At 43.1% G+C, this 19,403-nt stretch overlaps 1 protein-coding gene across 2 annotated transcripts in view; it reads left to right on the top strand.

Annotated features, from left to right (window-relative positions):
• LOC138209355 (potassium voltage-gated channel subfamily KQT member 5-like) overlaps positions 1-19,403 on the top strand; it is a 108,955-nt gene that overhangs the window by 72,259 nt on the left and 17,293 nt on the right. For both annotated transcript variants that reach the window (XM_069167892.1, XM_069167894.1), the window contains exons 2-8: positions 4,252-4,342; positions 7,472-7,598; positions 12,151-12,326; positions 14,221-14,346; positions 15,912-16,022; positions 16,858-16,953; positions 18,051-18,145. In XM_069167892.1, the coding sequence (XP_069023993.1) occupies positions 4,252-4,342; positions 7,472-7,598; positions 12,151-12,326; positions 14,221-14,346; positions 15,912-16,022; positions 16,858-16,953; positions 18,051-18,145 (822 nt within the window). The remainder of the gene's footprint in view (positions 1-4,251; positions 4,343-7,471; positions 7,599-12,150; positions 12,327-14,220; positions 14,347-15,911; positions 16,023-16,857; positions 16,954-18,050; positions 18,146-19,403) is intronic.

Raw genomic sequence — 19,403 nt, 5'->3', positions numbered from 1 at the left:
GCAAGTTAATGAAGTAGAATCAAATATCTGCATTCAGTTTATTCATAATTAAATGCTCTGCTGTGACACCTTCATGAACGAGCGACCCGCCGGTCTTCAGCAGCAGGATTTGTTTTCAGGACCACGGACAGCGGCAAGACGACACGTCTACGCGACACGAGGCCGAGAGCTTCTTTCGTTGTTTTTTTTTGGGGATCGTCTGACGTACGAAACCCAATCAGGCCCGATCATTACGGCATCATTAGTCCATTAGCGTACCGTGATCCAATTAACACATGACAGGACTGATCGGAGGGGACTTCTTGACGTTATGTCGGCGTGCTGGCCGCACCGATTCTTCTCTTCCTGCAGCAAACAGTGGTTCATAATAGAAGTAAAAACCCTGCAGACAAAGGTGGGTTTAGAAACGTTACAATGGGGGATCCAAGGAGCTGTTTAGTGTTACTTTCTGATCTGCGTTTCTTTTTTTTGTGTGTGTGTGTGTGTGTGTATGTAGCTTTAAAAGCTCAAATTAACTCACTGACAAGTCAAAATTAAACTTTGTGAACGGGCGTCGGTTTTTACTCAAAAAGAAGAAAAGCTGACGAGACACTTTTCCGACCCGGACTTTTCTTTTTCTGGGCTTCAGGTTTCACTTCGTGTCCTTATAGAGTTTCTGAAGGATAACGCAGAGCTGACATTAATGTGACTTCCTTCTTTATTTAAGAAGTGAAAAGAAGATCTATTTTTCTCACTATTACTATTTTTGTAACGGGACAAAAATAGTTTGAAAGATGTATCACTCTGTAACATCCCTTTATTATCAGAGTGGACGAAGGGTTTCTGTAGTTTCAAAAACTTTGATAGTCGTGAATTGCCTTTTAATTCTAAATCGGGGCCTCCAGTATTTGCATTAAAACCAGACAGGTATAAGCATAAAGTATAACACAGCAGTAAATCTTCCTTTTATGAGGATTATAATGTTCTCTTGTTCTTCAGTCTGGTTGAGAGAGGTGCTCCTTTAGTTTCGTCGTTACTTTGGAGACTGTAATTTGTGGTGCTGAGGGTTATTCTGAGAGGTGTTACTAATAGTTTGCTCCTCTTATTTAAAAGAATAGGGTTAGTGGTTTAATGTTGTGGAGTATTGGAGTATTTACCAAGCGGCAACCAGCGGTGACGTCACCCGTCGGTTTGTGAACGTCCGTTATGAAGCCTCGAGTTCGGATTTTGTCAGTCGCCGTCTTTGCTAGTTCGGAGCGGTTTGGAGCAGGAAGTGACCATATTTGGACGAGCTGGGAGGATCCAGGGATCTGATTGGAAACCCGACGCTACGGCTTACTTTCGAATGAATGACGGGATTATTTTCCGATGGGCCGCCAGAAAACTAATAAGAACTCGTGGAGAAATTTTTATCGACTTTGTATTTGATGAGAGAAGTTGAATGGGAGTCTACGGAGCCGGAGGCTTTTTGGAGCCGACCTCTGGTGGCACTCGGTGGTACTGCAGCTTCAGGCACTCCCGCATCGGCCTCATTATTTAGACCCGGCGACGGATAATAGGCTGTAAGTGCGAATATTACTTACTGGTTTTGCGACTCGTTCTCCAGACGAATCAATTAATTTATGTCCGGTGACACACTGGGTGTCTCCGTGTTTCTATGCGAGTGGAGGACGAGTGGGAAGAAGGACAGATGCCTCCGTGTTGCGCTCGTGCGCGTTGGACGGTTTTAATTTCCAGCCCCCAGCTGTTCGGAGGGGTTAAGAGCGATCGCTTTGCTGGAAGCGCGGCGCGGGAATCCTCCAGATTAATTCCGCAGCCGTCGTGACACTCGGGCACCGAGGCCGGCGGGAAACATTAGTTTGCGGGATTAATCGGGGAAGCTTCACCGAGCGCCTAATGAACTTTTTAAGTTTAAATACACTCAGAATGAAAACATGACGGGAGTCGATTGTCAACTGTGTAATTTTCGGTCTGACAACCTTGTGAGCGCGAGAGGCGTAGGTGGGCCGGTGACGAGGAGCTCGCTTCTCAGCTGACAGCAGCACAATGCTTGTCACTGGATGTTTTCCTCCGATCAAAGTCACATTATTCCAGATCTGTGGAAATGTCAACAAGGCAAACCTCAATCCTTCCGATACCTCTGAGCTTTTTATTCGGCTTTTGAACTCCCCGGCAGCTCGCAACGGGGTCGGGACGCGATGACGTAACCGTGGCCGGCGGCCGTGTGAAGATTTTGACCTCCATTTTGGCTCTGCGGACGTCAGCGACGGGAAGTCAAGAGCAGCTCGGCCCGGTACTGTACTGCAGGGTTGCGGGACGAGTGACGCAGCTCGGCGACGGGACGTAATCCTGACCGAGGTGCTGATGGGAAGGAGTCCCTCGTCTCCGCTTCGCTGCAGCTGTGCATTATGGGTAGAGCCGATGTCACATTGCCAGTAATGACCTTTTTGCAAGTGAAAACGGATCGTAATGTGCAAAACCTTTTTCAGAATTCAAACGTCCCGAATTGCACTAATTGCTGAGAAATTGTTGTGAAGAAGGCGCTGATTGGTTTCATGGTAGTAAACTGCTGGTAATTGGTCTTTTATTGCTCAGCAAATAGGTGTGTTTTCATTTTTTTTTCTTTCTGTTAAATGTTTCCGGGTGCTTTCACACACCTCATAGAAGAAAAAGACAACAACAAAAAAGAGTTAAGTTTTTAAATATAGTTTGGTCCAAAGGTAGCAACGGCATAATATTAATAATAATAATAATAATGTAGCAACAAAATGTCTGTGCTCAATCATTTTTCTTGATTGAAACGGAAACGGCTACGAACCAAATTGGAAACCAAATCAATGTCGACGACGTAAGCGCCGACAGGAAGTAGGTGATGACGACAGAACTTAATGGGTGACAACGGGACGTGGGTAATGACCACAAGAGGCGCTAGGCGACGACGACGGGACGTGGGTAATGACGTCAGGTCGTAGGGGACAACGACAGGACGCAGACGACGACGGTAACGATGGTAACGACAGAACGTAGGCAACGACAACAGAAATTAGGCGGGGGAAACGGACGACAGGAAGTAAGCCTTGACGACAGGACGAGGGCAAGACGAGAGGACGTAGTTAATGACGACAGGAAGTGGGTATGTCGTGCAAAGCTCTGTAGTGCGCTCCCCAAAATTGCAAAGAGAACCCAAAACGAAAACGGTTTCAGACTTCAGTCCGGACACCTCAACACTCACCAGTTACGTTTTTAGAGTCCGTCACTTCTGCGCTGGATTCGGCTTTTAAGCCCAAGTCTCCAGAGATTCACAGAAAACAACTCATCTACCTACTCAAAGTGTATTTCCTGCCTCCTTCAAACAGAGCGCTGTTATCCGAACCACTCAGGACTAAAAAAAAAAAATCTTTAACTGAAATTCACAGAGAGACCACGAAACATCACCAGATAATTGTTTTTATAGAGATGTTGAAATGAAACAAAGTGAAATTAGGTCGAATTTTCAGGGCGGTTGTCTTATTTTTACACACGTGGTCAAATGCAGTGAACACATTTCGTCCACGAAATAGTAAATATTCGAGTATTTCCTGCGTTCATTCATTTTCGGCGGGACACGGCTGAACATGCAGAAGGTCGCGACACGCGCAGAAGGTCGCGGCACGCGCAGAAGGTCGCGACAGGCGCAGAAGGTCGCGGCAGGCGCAGCACGTCGACCGGACTTTCTCCTTAACGGGGAGATTTGAGATGATAAAACACAGATGTGCTCTCACCGTTTAGCATCGAGCGCCACTGTAACTCTACAGCCGGCGCTCGTATTTCAGACGGCGATGTGTTTCTGGAAGATTCGTGTGATGGAAATAAAAAAGAAAAAAAAGAAAGAAAGAAAGAAAAAGAAAAGATGGAGAGGGTTTCCTGGCGGAGGCAGCGATAGTCGGAGTGTGGAAATGGTCGGATGTTGCTTGTTTTCCAACAGCCGCAGCTTCACTGCTTGTTTCTCGCAAATCATGTTGCACAAACAAGCATGATTAACTTGATATCTCAGGAAATTGAATAATAGTCGGGCTCAGTGGTTCACGGCGGAGAGGAAATACAGTAAGTTCTTCGTGTCCTGCTCTTCTCGGTACCGGAACGGGTTCAAGAGTTTATCGCAGAGGAAAATGGAGTGAACGTATGTGACCGGTGGAAATTATGCTTCGGTGGTCAGTGCGGTGGATTTCAAGAGGTCGACCCGCTGATGTCGCCACGTCTGATTCCAGGTTTTGTGTTGTTGTTCTTGTTCAGGTTCATCCTGGTCTTCAGCTGCCTGGTCCTCTCCGTGTTCTCCACCATCCCGGCTCATCAGGACTTCTCCTCCTCCTGTCTGCTCATCCTGGTAAGAAACTGAAAACACGATCCTCGTCGGGAGCTCGTCACACTGGAGCCTGACCACGAAACTGACCTCGAAACTGACCTCGAAACTGACCTCAAAACTGACCTCGAAACTGACCTCAAAACTGACCTCGAAACTGACCTCGAAACTGACCTCAAAACTGACCTCAAAACTGACCTCGAAACTGACCTCAAAACTGACCTCAAAACTGACCTCAAAACTGACCTCGAAACTGACCTCGAAACTGACCTCAAAACTGACCTCGAAACTGACCTCGAAACTGACCTCAAAACTGACCTCAAAACTGACCACAAAACTGTCTGAAACAACATCATGACCGCTACCACCTCATACATACATATGTTACATATACATATACATATGTTGCCGTCGGATATTTAAAATCTCAACAATACGTACCAGTATTGTCGTAAAGCACAATTTCAACATCATTACTATTTGTACTTTACTTGAGTATTTTCGTTTTCTGCTCCACCACATTTCAGAGGGAAACTTTGGACTATTTTTACTCCGCTGCATTTACTTCACAGCTCTTGTTACTATGGAAACCGTTTTGATAATCATTCAAAGCACTGATGAGAATTTCTCATTATTTTCAGAATTTTTACAAACCGAACAGTCACTGAATTCATGGAGAAAATAATCAGCAGATGAATCCAATGTGAAAATAATCATTAGTTGCAGTTGGGTATGAAACGGTTCAAAAGAAAAATTCAACCAACCAACCAACAGTAAAATCTTGCTTTTACATTCATATATTTCAATTATTCTTAAGATAATTTTTACGAGATACTTTTATTAACAGTATCACATGTTAAAATATCTACCATGACAACATTATAAAGCTGCTCACATGTCAATGAAGCAATATTCCTTTAAGTTACATATGATAAATATATGAGTACTGTTTTGTTACTTAAATTACATTTTGCTGACAGCACTTTCAGTATGTAATTTTACTTAATTAAGATTTTGAATGCATGACTTTTACTTCCAAAGATCTTTACACACATTGGTGTCATTCATCATCATCATCATCATCCGGTGATGAAGATCTTGATCTGCTCGTCTCACTCGACAAAAGAAGAGATTTTTTTTTTTAATGTAAACTAAACCTGCTCTGAAACTGTTGCATGTTTACTACATCTGAAAGTAAACAACCTTTCTGCTTGGGGCATTTAAGCACTTTGTTTTTATGTCAGTAAAGGATGCAGAATAATTATAATTTTCCAGACGGGATGTTTGGCCACTTATATTGTCTGTTATTGTAATTGACTCTCAAACAAGTGTTTTTTAATACAAAAGTCACAGAATTTATAATGTAATGTGTTTTAACAGTTATCAATTTTGTTTTGTATTAATATATTTTCCAAAACAAAGGTCTAAATACAGTTTCAAAACCTTTCTCATGGAAATACTGAATGCTTTTTCTTTTTTTTTTTGTTCTAATTGTAGTTAAAAAAAAAATTATTATTATTAAAACTTGACTTTGAGCCTGTAAAATATCCACAATGTGTGCTGAAGAGGAAAACAACGGGCAAGTGTACAAACAAATTGTGTGTAATTTGTGCCAATCCATCTGAATTTCCTGTTTGAAGAAGCTCGGAAACAGAAAACACAGCTGACAAGAAAAAGTTTGCGTGTGGGCATCAAGTTAGTCCACGACAAACCCGTGAAGACCGAGAGAGAGAGAGCTGAAGATAAAAGAACAAATGGCAGACTTCTACATCAGCGGCTTATTTGTTCCCTCAAACTGGGAACTTCACTCAGATTTAAGTACTAACGAACAACAAATGCAGTTGGAAGTTGCCTTGAGAAAAAAACGGCAGGGAGGATAGAACGAACCAGCGAGCCTTAAAAGTCTATTAGCGTGACTCAACATATGTTGTTGTTTTTTTTAAAAGCATCGAACATAAAGGAGAGGTCTTGCATTTTGTAACCCTGCAGCTACCGTTTCACAAATTACATCAGCTAATGGAAGATGAACAAGCGTGTGTGCATTAACAACACGACCTGTGATTATCACGCGCACGCACTCGGTCAACCTGGAGTCTATTTTAATAACACAAACATGGCAGTAATGACGGATAATAACACACCGACAAACGATCACCAATAAACGTCGATGAGCAAAAATGTGACGAGCGACCTGCTGTAGGTTGAAACGGTTCGGACCCACCGATCAATCATTGAACTCGTCAGTCACTGTAGTTCCTCTTGTGTTGGGAAAGTACCAACCCTGAAGTAGGAGATGACAAATCTGAAGAACTACAACGGTTCTCAGTTCCTGCAGTGCGGACGCAGCAAAAGCCACTTAAAACAAAAACGCCCAAAGTAAGATTTTTTTTAAAATATTTTCACAGCTTTACCTCGTCATCCGACTGCCCTTTTTGACTGGTAACGTTGCCGTAGAAGCGGTGAAACAGTCCCTAAAATAGAGTCTTAAGAACTACGATGGTTCTCAGTTCCTGCAGTGCGGACACACACAAGCCTAGGTGGTACTTCCTCCAACAGTTCTTACAACTGTGAAAAGGTTCCTCTGGTCCAAAGGTTGAAGCGGGCCTTCTTCCACGAAATTCTTCCGACGGCCTGTGGCCGGATCTCGGTTCGTCCCTCCTCGGAGGAACCGTGAACCGGGCCGTCCAACCCAAGTCATTCAGGTTTAAACACCCTCCTACGTACATCGAGCGCTACAAACAATTCGTTGATTTATCGCCTACTTAATTGACAGAAAAATTAATTGCAGACTAGTTGTTTTGAGCCAAAAAATTTAAAAAAAATATTCGCAGATTCCATCTTTTTAATTGTGAATATATTCTGTTTCCTTTTGTCATCCATGATAATAAACTGAACGTCTTTTGGTTGACGACTGTTGGCCGGAATAAAATAAGATATTTTAGGAGCACCTTGGTTGACATTTCGTACCGTTTTAAAGACTAAAAAGATAATAATGAAATAATCGTTATTTGCAGCCCGACGTGCAACACTTTGACCTCAAGAACTTTCCGTGGTTGCTTCTTCGTCTTATAACACCTTTGAAACCACACCAGTGTCCTCCGTCAACACCGTCACGCCTTCAAAACAACTGCCGTTTGCGTCTCTTTCCGACAGGAGTTTGTGATGATCGTGGTGTTCGGGTTGGAGTACATCATCCGTATCTGGTCGGCGGGATGCTGCTGTCGCTACCGAGGGTGGCAGGGTCGACTGCGCTTCGCCAGGAAGCCATTTTGTGTCATAGGTGAGTTGTAGCGCCGCGCTGTTTTTGCTGGCTTTTAAACCCAAATAACTCCGGCCTGGAGAAGCCCCATTTCCAGCCGCAGAACCATTTCCACCTCCTTCATTACCTCACCTTTCTGTTGCCTTGCCACTCGCCCGCCCGAGCGGACCCGCGGTTGCCCTCTCCGTGAACGCGGCTTGATGCGAGCACGGCTCCGGCGGCACGCTATGTCGAGCGTAGTTCGCCGGTGTCGCTTTCAGCTGCGGTCGGAGCTCGCAAGAGCAGCGAGCATTGACGTAATGAGGTCGCATTAAGTGCCTTTTATTCTTTCCACTGTTTAGACATGGATCTCTCCGCCGCTCCTCGGAAAGTGCAGCGCGGGTTGCTGGCGGGGGAGGGGAGCGGGAGGGGAGGCGAGGGGAGGCGAGGGCCTCGAGGTCACGCAGGGTGCCGTGAGCTCCCGTCGTCGCATCGGGTTCAGAGAGGATGAAAACAAAAGGACGAGCGTGCAGGAAGGGACAAAAGAGAGAGAGGGAAGGAGGACCAGTGTGACGAGGAGACGAGCCTAATTCAATAAGGAGAGATCATTAGGAGTGGGAGATAATTTATTGAAGTAATGACGGTTTGAATTTTGCCGGTTCGTCTCTGACAGCAAGAAGCCGTTCGTTACGGAGACGTCCCAAACGGATGTCAAGATGGGACAGGAACCCCAGACGCTGGAGGTGGTGGAGTGGAGTGGAGGATGCCGCTTTTCAAAACATTTTTTTGGTATTTATGTGGAAAAAGAATTACAACATAAGAAATCTCAGGGCACTTAAGACAGAAACACAACAATTTCCACATGAGCCACAGCTGGAAGAAAAAAAAAACGGTCTTTTTAACAGAAGGAAAATCTCCGACGGTGGGAAAGGAAGGAAGAAAAAAAAACAAAAAACGACCTTTTAATAGAAAGACAATCTCCTGCGGCGGAAATGGAAAAAAACTCGCTTTTAACAGGAAGAAAACCTCCAACAGTAGGAAGGGAAAAACTTTGTTTTAACAGGAAGTAAACCTCCGATGGGTGTCCATTTGCCCGACGGTAACTTAAATGGAGATTCCCAGGAAAACCAGACGGATGAGGGGGTGACGGGGAGGAGGAGAGTTGCGCATCAGGAAAACTAATAGAAAGGTAATTGTGAAAACGTGGCGACGACAAGATTATGATGACAGCGTGGGAAAGCGGAAGTGACGAAAGAAAGAAGATGAAATATGAGGCAGCACATCGTCCTCACTGAACTTCATTTAATAACAACGTGTCTGCATGTAAAACGCCACCTCACATATGAGAAGGGGATTGTGGGAGTTTTGTATAAAGTCCCAGCTGCAGTGTTTACAGTTTATTATTAGGTCATATTTCTACTTTACAGTCTTTTTATAATACAACTTTACTTTCAGCGCACACAGACGTGAATTTGACTCCAGAACATTATGGTGCTGAAGCGAAAACAATTAGTGAGTTAATTAACAGTTAGTATTATTTGCAGGGAATTGTTTATCTTTTAAAGACACCGAAGCAGCGAGAGTCCGGCAAACAAAATGCATCCAAGTTTTCAAGTCTTTTCAAATAAAAAAGGGGTAAATCTCTTCGAAGGTACTTTTCCTCAGAAGAACAACAAAACTTGTATAATCTCAGTTCACTTTTATTTATTCCCCGAGCTCAAAATTCTTTTCATAATTTCATTGAAGTAAAAAACAATTATGCAGAATTTTTACTTGAGTAATGTCATTTTTATAGGTTCAGACTACTGTTTATTTTTAATATATACTTTTATATAAAAAAAATAGTATATATACTTATCTAAACATCAAAAATTAACAAACATCTGGCTTTGATAGTTTGAATTGTTCTTCCTGTTTGTGCACAAAATAATATTTCTTATTCTGAGTTATTTAATGTCTTTTTTTTTTTTTTTTCATACTTTATTCTGGTGAACGATGCCAGATGGGAACTCTGTTAACTAGTTTATATGTGGCAGCGGGGATCCCTAATTACTCGATATCAAAGATGCATATAAGCAGCTTGGCTGGATCGCGCGGAGTCGCGTCGGTGCCAAAACAACGGTCGCCAAAGGGAAGTTTCTGTGCTCAAAATACCCGCTGTGAGCTGAATCCGAACACCAATATAACGTTTTAATCAGTGTTATCGAAAGCTGCGTGCGCTTGCACGTATGAGCTGCCGAGAATTAGCTCGTAAATTCAACTTGACAGATTTCACCTTAAGTGGTGTAAACAGGTGATTTGTCCACTGCAGTCATTTAAAGCCCATTAGGACCACATCCTTCAGCGGGGACGCTCCCTGAAGGCCTGAAAGAAACAGATCAGCTGACAGCCTGGACGAACGACTGCTGCTCCGCGGAGACCGTAACTCACACCGGTCGGTCCTCAGGAAAGTGTGTTTGTTAACGTCCTCGACGTGCCCAAGGATGGACTGTGAACGATCGCTGTACGCTGATCATTTTTCGAATATAATTTTTTTTTTTCCCTCTTTGCCGGTTGGTTTGTTAACACACACACACACACACACACACACACACACACACACACACACACACACACACACACACACACCACGACCTCACACACTCATATTAAATCCACCTACATGCCTACATGCTCGCCTCCTCTCCGCCACTCACTTTTCCCTCCGGGCACCGTCAAAGGGAGTGTGAACCGGCTGCAGCTCTGCAGGTGCCTCACTAATGTATTTTTCATGGTGCTGCTGCTGACCTTTCCCCCTTTACCTTTTTCAAACTGAGGGTCAGCAGGTTCGAGTTTTATAGTGGGAGCCATCAGCCACACCTGGTTCAGCATTTTTACAGAAAAAAAAAAAAATACAAAAAATACCGAGTCGGCAGAAGGCCAGGAAGGAGAGGGGGCGGTTATAAGTGAGGGGAAGCCTCTCGTACAGAGTGAATAAATAATCTCACTGAAGGGTTGGAAAGAGGTTAAAAAAAAAAAAAAGATGTTATTTCTTGAGCTTGTTACTCGAGTCGTCTGTGTTCTCTGTGGGTTCGACGTTCCTCATTTCACCCCGTGTGGTTTCTGTGCGAACGTCCGCCGCAGACTGCGTAAGCAGGAGATCGACAGGCGGTCCAGCGATGTGTACAGTCTATGTAGGAGGAGAAACGTTGTTGTTCTGTTGACGCCCGTGGCCGATTATGTAATTTCCAGTAATATCGAGCCTTTGCTGGGATGACTTCCCACAGCGAGGGATGAGGTGACAGCGGCATGAGGAACGTCAGAGATAAAACATCGAAGGTGTCTGGTTAAAGGTCCGCTTCACACTAACATCAATATTTTATCAAATATACATACCTTCAGGTTGGAGTCTTTTTTTTCTTCCATATTTATAAAACCAATTTATTGCAAACATTTTTTCGGTTGGAGCTTTTAAGTAATCGGGGGAACAGTCTTTTTTTTTTCTGTTGTCATGTGCAAACAGTTTGCATTATTTTGGCTGTAATGGTTATTTTCCCATTGTGGGTTGATACCAAGCGGCAGCCAGCAGTGACGTCACCCGTCGGTTTGTGAACGGCCGTTGCGAAGCCTCGAGTTCAGATTCTGTCCGGCGCCATCTTTGCTAGTTTGGAGCAGGAAATGACCATATTTGGACGAGCTGGGGGGGGGAGGAGCTAGCAGTGGATACTACGTCCCGCCCACCGAGAGCCCGTAACCTTACTGCGCCTGTCGATCAAACAGACACGCCCCCAAAAACACGTCATTTTGAAGTTTATTTTCTAATTAATGACGGGATTATTTTCAGATTGGACGCCAGAAAACACCGAGATAACTCCTGGAAAATTGTATTGACTGAGATTTTTTTTACGAGAAGTCGAATGGGAGTTTGTGGAGCTGGAGGCTTTTTGGAGCCGACCTCTGGTGGCACCCGGTGGTATCGCAGCTTCAGGCACTTTCGCACTGGCCTCATTTTTCAGACTCGGACGCTACCTCGTCGTACAAGACATCATGTAAATTGTGCGTATGTTTTAGACACATTGATGTTGTCTCGCTGACACCAACAGCTGTGAAATAACACGACGCCCCGGGAATGAGCAATCACTGGAAACACTCCTTAGAAAACAAAACTCATATCCGTCAGCTATCTACGATGAGATGTCAGTGTATTCGACAACATTTTTTTGCAGTTTGGGTGAAGCGACCCTTTAATCTGACACTGTGGTGTTTGATAACACAATTCTGCTTCTCCAAGCTGCATATAATTTTCTCGATTGTGTTCTCGGGCTCATTTTTCAGACCCGGGAGCTACGTCCACTTATATATACAGTCTATGAATGATACACGTGTTACTTTTTGCATTTCGCAATTTGAATAAGTGTCAAATTGGTAAGCAAACACAATACCTACGATGAAAAAAAAAAAAAAAAAAGCCTCGCGGTGGATTATTATTTTCATTTCAAGCATGTGTTATGATCTTTATGAAGCATTCATGGAGATTCATTTTGTTTCCAGGGTTATAAGCCGCAAACAATTACATCTATTTATGTGTGTTTTCCTCTCCGTGTCGTCTCCTCAGACATCATCGTGCTGATAGCCTCGGTGGCGGTGGTGTCGGCGGGCAGCCAGGGAAACATCTTCGCCACCTCGGTGCTGCGGAGCCTGCGCTTCCTGCAGATCCTCCGCATGGTGCGAATGGACCGAAGAGGAGGCACCTGGAAGCTGCTGGGCTCGGTGGTCTACGCTCACAGCAAGGTGAAGGAGGAAGGGCAACCGCAAGTTTTTTTTTTAACAGCCAACACTCACACAGCATTTGTTAGATGCAGCTGTAGAACCTTAACTTAAAATCCTTGAAACATAAAAAGCATTAAGACGGGAAACTCGAAGACGCGTTTAAAGGAGATTTAAAAGAGTCAAATACAGTACAAAATTAGATAAATATGAGGAATTAGAATATAGTTACAAGAGAAGAATAAAAATCACGGTGCAGCGCAAGATACGAAGAATAAGTTTAATTTAGTATTAGGTACACCTGTGGGAACTAATGCAATCCGACAGCAGAGGGACTGGATTCGACCAGAACCTTCAAAATGTTTGTATTCATTTTCATTATTATTAAAAAATAACAACAAAAAAAAAAACACACAACAGGTTTCCATCAAGTCTGTTTTTCTTTAGACACCAAAATAAAAAATCAGAGTTTCAAGAGTTTTAGGGAGTTTTAACCTTCTAGCTGTGCATGCTGGGAAGTCTGCTAATATGCTAGCTTTGTTTCTTGTAAACTTAATTTAATGAGTTGAGTGAACTCGCAGCTGTTCGTTCATTCAACTCGTGATTTTGAGTTGAAGTAGCTCAAGTTTGACAAAAAAAGAAAAAATGTCGAAAATACAATTTTTTTTTTTTTTTGTGGGATTAACTAAAAATAAACAAAACTCTAATATTTACATGAAATAAAGTAGAAATAAAGAGTTGATTTGACATCATTTCTATGTCATATTTTACAGTGCACTGCGTAGAGTGCAAGAGCTCAGTGTTTTAATATTTTAAAGCCACAGTTAATGTTGCTGTTGGACTCGTGTAAATATGTTAGACTTTTTAGACCGTTTCTTTCACATTCCTCTTGAAAAGGTCAAATACTCTTAAGACCGAGGTTGTTGTGGGCCTTTCGATGCCTCTCTGGCGGGACGATTCCTGGGAGTTTCTGGCCAGGAAATTGTCCCAGGTGGAAAAAAAATACAACCAAGACAATCATATGAAGCCCGGCGAAGATTAAAGACGGTGTCAGATTAAAGGGTAAATTCACCCAAACTGCAAAAAGTATTTTTCGAACACACTGACATCTGACGGTAGACACCTGGACGGATATGGGTATTGTTTTCCAAGGTGTGTTTTCAGTAATAACTCACTCCTAGGGTGTCAAAAACTGCAGTTTTTTCACAGCTGCTGGTGTCAAAAACATATGAACAAGGTGCCTTATTTTTTATTCAGCGTGACAAGGTTGGTTGAAAAAGTCGTGCGACGAACCACAAAGGGTGTGAGCTCCGTGTAGGGAGGAGGTCGGGTATATATATGTATATATATATATATTATTTATTTATTTATTTTTTTAAATATATATATATGATATAAAAAAAATCAAAGTCAATTTTCTCCACCAGTTATCTCGGTGTTGTTCGCTAAAGTCTCTCCTTCTTATTAGTTTTCCGGCGGTCCATCTGAAAATAATCCCGTCATTAAATAAGAAAATAAGCTTCAAAAAGCCGTGCTTTTGGGGACTGCGGGCGGGACGTAGCATCATCAGTCAGATCCCTCCGCAAGCTCCTCCCCCCAGCTCGTCCAAATATGGACACTTCCCGCTCCAAACCGCTCCCGACGGCCAATATCCGAAATCGAGGCTTCACAACGGCCGTTCACAAACCAACAGGTGACGTCACTTGTTTTGGTTGTCGCTTGGATATTAGCAGACTTACTCTAAAGCACGGTTTCTGTAAAGGTTCCTAACTTTTACGAGCCTCCCGGTCGTTCTGTAGCGTAGAATAATTCGTAGAAAAGCGCTTTCAGGTGAATCTGCAGTCTTGTGCCGGAGCGGATTTGCATCAACCGATTTCTGTGGCGCACTCTGAATGTCAGTTCTGACCTCCGCCCGCAGGAGCTGGTAACCGCCTGGTACATCGGCTTTTTGGTCCTGATCTTCTCCTCGTTCCTCGTCTACCTTGTGGAGAACAAGTTCAACAAGGACTTCGCCACCTACGCTGACGCCTTGTGGTGGGGCACGGTGAGTTCGGAGGGATTTCCGCCTGCCAGGGTTCGGTCAAAAGCTCCGGCTGCCAGACAGAATCTGCAGCTATCACTTGGATGTCATGAATCGATTTTTCTGTGTGTGTGTGTGTCAGTTAGGTTTTTTTGGGGGGGGGCAGAGTTACACTCCTTTACGTCACATTTCCACCTCGCGTATCTGCAACCGTTGCTTCTTCAGATAAACGCTCCGGATGCTGTTATTTTTTTTTCCTCCAGTATTTTCTTTTGACAGCTCCTCCATAAACATTAGCCCCGCGTGGCTCCATTAAACACGATTTTCAACAACGGCTCGGGAAATTCATAATGGTGCAAAATGGCCTTTCGTCACGCACGGCAATCAGAGCCTGAATGACGGATAATCGGTCGGCCAAATCAGAGAGGCGGATAGATGGACGCTGAGGTTTCTGCCTGTTCTGCTTCGCAGCCGGGTTTATTTGGCCCCCGTCATTAAACGGTGAATGCACGTCATTAAATGCTCCTTTTCAGGATATTTTGATGTGCTGTGCACCGTCGCTGTGAATCGTTACTGCAATTAATTCGGCTTCTTCTCTTATTAAAACGTCCCCCGTCGGCTCCTTCATTCATCGAGACGTCGTCGTCCTGTCTGAGGTGCAATATAGTCAAAATGGCCTCTCGTTCGGTCTTCGCCAGATCGTCCTCAGAGACGTAAGCAGGTCTTCACACATGAAGGAGCAAGAGCACACATCCAGTGCTTTCGAAATGTTTTTTTTGTTTTTGTTTTTTGTTTACCGAGGCAGCCACAGGCTTTCACCAGCGTACCTCGATCCAAGGCCGTTCAGACTTAACGCCCGCGAAGCCTCCGCGCAGGTTTAATCGCTCAGATGTGACTGCGGCGCCCTCGAAGGCATCGTTTCGAAATCGCGTTTCTGTACGTGGCAAAAAAAATCAGGCAGTATGGAAAAAGGAAAAAAAAAAACATGCAAATACACTAGAGGAGGCATACAGTTCTTATTATACGAACAGATTTTGTTCCTGATGCTGCTGTGTAACCAGCAGATGCCTTTTCACCCGTTTGTACTGCAGGTACCCAAATGAAACCTCCTAATGTTACTTTCCCCAAAGGACCAATTCACCACAAATTACAAACTCTGTCGCCGCCTTCAATAAAACTTTGTTTTTGTAACTAAAACCTGTGGGAAAATATAATTGAAAACTTTTCTAAGCTTTACATAACTTTTTGATGCTTAATAAATCACTTAGTGATGCACGATATGCAGGTTGTAAAAATGTCTTTTATCTTGATAAAATACATTGATTATAACTGATAGCTGATGCATGATAACTGCTTCTGCAAATGTTGATGTATTAAGTATATATACCTGCTCAATAATAATAATAATTTAAAAAAAAGAGTAAGCTCAAAAGCTAAACTTTGAATAAAAGGATTTTTTTTTTTTTTTTTAACAGATGTTTTTGAACTCGTACATCACAAGGCTGGGAGTGTGTGGAAGTATAAACGGTATAAACCGCTTCAATACGAGCGTCATTCAGGATGTGATAAGAAGTCCTTTGTGTCCACAGATCACCCTGACAACTATCGGCTACGGAGACAAGACACCAAAGACGTGGACGGGACGGATGCTCTCCGCCGGATTCGCCCTCCTGGGTATCTCCTTCTTCGCCTTGCCTGCGGTAAGTTATTTATTTATTTATTTTTTTTGTACATCTAGTTTTGATCACGGTCAGATTAATATATTGTTCTTCTAACTCAGATTTTTGTTATGAACGTTTCAGTGATTTAACTGACCTCGTAGGATTCTTATTCTAATTTTGACCTTTAAGTGACTTTATGCAGCAGGTTTTTTGTTTTTTTTTGCTTTTGCATGAGAGCAGAAAAGGACAACGTGGTTCACAGAGTGCCGTCGACGGTAATTTAGAAACACTACGTCCACTCCGGGGGATTAACGAAATACATGCTCACTGTAAAATGTTCTGTTCAATATATAGGCCTACACAAAAAAACATCTTGGGGATCAATAGCAAAATTACTATTGATTGATAAATCATTATTATTATTTTTTGTTTTTTTGATATCCTCGTATGCCTCATAAATCCACCATCATTATATGATACACATCTCTGCACCAGTTAAAGGCAGAGACGAAGACTCCTGCAAACAAAAATATAAACAATGCAGCATTACAATTATTCATAAAATCAGCAAAATGCAATTCCACTGTGTTTGTTAAGCCACAAGTACACAAATGAAATTTGTTGAAATATATCTAAAGCACAAGAAAACTTCACAGGCCAACTTATGTTGTATATGTATGTATTATGTTATGTTCAAATAAGTGGAGTGACGGTAATTCAATCAATAAATTCCACCTAAAAAAAAAGAATGGTTTAATGGTTTTACGTGAAGCACGTTGAATTGCCTTGTTGTTGAAATGTGCTCTACAAATAAACTTGCCTTACTTAGATGGACAAATAGGCTCAGTATTTATTCCTGTTGATATCATTTCAGGGTATTCTGGGCTCAGGCTTTGCCCTGAAGGTCCAGGAGCAGCACAGACAGAAGCACTTTGAGAAAAGGAGAAACCCGGCCGCCTACCTCATCCAGGTAAAAGCGAACTCCCAGTTTCTCTCCCACACACACACACACACACACACACACACACACACACACACACACACACACACAGTTACGGGCTGGAACATAAAAATATGATGAATTTCTGCTGCTATTTAAAAAAAAAAAAATACAATCTACCACACAGCGACTGAGTAAACTGAATATGGATATCCGCATCGTACAAAAATGTGATTAAGATGATTTTATCGTTCTCCAGTTTCCCTTTTTTCCTCCGTGGACTCTCTCCGACACCCTCAAAACTACTCGATAAAAAAAGCAGATAGCATGTAGCTTCACTCTGTGCCCCCCCTCCAAAAAAAAAAAAAAAAAAACCTCCCTCCCCACCATCTTCACTTTGCAGCGAGCTCTTTCATATCTGGGAGTTTTTTTTTGTTTTTTTTTATCCGGTGCTGAAACCCAGAAACACCAGTTTTGGCAGACCCATTCTTGACCCCCCCCCCCCCCCTCCCGTCCTGTCTGCTGCCTGACATTCACACCCCTTTTTGTTTCGCCCTGACTCTCAGTGCTGCTGACCTCACGTTCATATATTTCTCCAAACGCTTCCTTTTTTCTTTTTTTTTTCCTTCCTCGCCTACTTTCCTCCCACATTTGTCTCCACTTTGGCTTCCCCCTCTTCCCCCTCCTCTTCCTCCTCTTCATCCTGTGCGTCCCCATGTTGTACCAGGCCGCGTGGCGTTATCACTCCACCGACAGCGCCAGGCCCTACCTGAACGCCACGTGGCGGCACTATGAGAGCCTCCTGCCTTCTCACAGGCATGTATCCATGCCTGACCTCCGCCCAGCCACAGACTGTAGCTGATGACACCTGTGTTTTTCTTTGTTTTCACTAATCAACTCTTTTAATTTGTTTTCTCTTCTACTCTCCTCCTCCTCTTCCTCCTGACTCCTTCTTTGGCCTTGTTTTTGTTGTTTTCTTTACATTTTTTTTTTTCTTTCAATTTTAATCTTTTTTTCTTTACATTTTTTTTATTTATTATTTTCGGGGGATTGGGTGGGTCTCCTCTCTGTATTTTTGTTTTCTTTTTTTTTTTTCTTCCCCCTGGTTTTGTGTATTCTGCATGCAGTGTGTTTGGCGTAGTTATGCGGCTGATGAGAACTCGGTTTCCATTGCTACCTGGAAGCCTCACTTGAAGGCGTTGCATACCTGCAGCCCTACAAAGTAGGTACAACTATGGCAGCTGGTGTCTGTATTTGGTGTCTGTGCCACTCTCGTCATCTTTTCCTACCCTTTAATTATGTGCATTTGAATTTATTGTATATCTTCTCTTTACAAATGATTCCCTCTTCCTGCTGTCCGATCGTTTTATGTATCAGCTTTGTTCTCTTCATTTTATTGATTTTTTTTTTTTTTTTTTAATTATGTTATGAGAAAATGCTTCACAGGGAGCTAAAAGGACTGATAATTTCCAGGCTCCGTTAATTTGAAATAAGAAAAAGCTGACTCTTTCATTTCTAAGCGACCCCCGCTCTTCTCTAAATGAAGGCTTTATCCCTCCGCAGTGTTCACACTGAGTCAGGCTCTCTCTGTTTGACTAAAGTCAGTTTTGAGTGCTCGATGGGCCGAGGACTTTCACCAGCTAACGTGGCGTATCTATTTATGATTGCAATTGTGGCCGCAATGAGCCGATCAAGCTTTTGTGAATTTGCAGTCTTCTTAAAACCGGCAGCCACTGAACTCTGAGTGACTTCGAGGTACAAGTGGGTGAATATATTTCGGTCTGTTATGAATTCTGGGCTTTTTTGCCATCGAAAAACACAGCGTGGATCATTATAGACAGGTTTCCTATCCAAACAATGTCATAAAAGCAGTAAAAGCACAGTTTAGCAGTCAGTTTGAATGCGTTACATTTGGTAGAGTGTGTTTTCATGGATGTGAATATCATATCACGGTTATGATCATATTGGACATAACGGTATTTACAACAACAACAAAAAAGCACAGAGAATCAGGTTCTGCACATAAGTGTACCGGTTTAATGCCAAAATTTAACTGGATAGACGTCGTTCAGATCGAAGATTTCGGGTCACCCGTTCAACGCATCAAATCACCTCTGAGGACGGATATGCGGCATTTCTTGTTTACCGCCCCGCTTGTCCGCACATATCACACTGACTCATCTGTGGAGCCTGGAAATATTGGGACGAACATCTGCAATGCATCTAATGTACAATTACAGTCACGATTACCTTATAATGTGCAAAAACACACACCGCTTAAAGTGATTTAAGTCCACAGCTCCTCTTTCTCTCGCTTCTTTAGTTTGCCTCCGCAGTCTGCATGGACCTGCATGCGTTTAGTCGGCCTGCGTTACGTTAAGGTTTCTCCAGAGAGGCATGTTATTGATCGATGTGTTGCTACCCTCGAATCCTCTGCACTTGTAAAAGAAAACAGCTGCTGGCAAAGCTCTTAATGCAGA

This window comes from Embiotoca jacksoni, unplaced genomic scaffold (assembly GCF_022577435.1).
Source record: "Embiotoca jacksoni isolate LCO1_2020_lvr unplaced genomic scaffold, fEmbJac1.0.p SCAF_4, whole genome shotgun sequence".
Lineage (NCBI taxonomy): Eukaryota > Metazoa > Chordata > Actinopteri > Embiotocidae > Embiotoca > Embiotoca jacksoni.
Note: the sequence above shows the minus strand (reverse complement) of the source record. Positions and strands in the feature narration are given on the sequence as shown.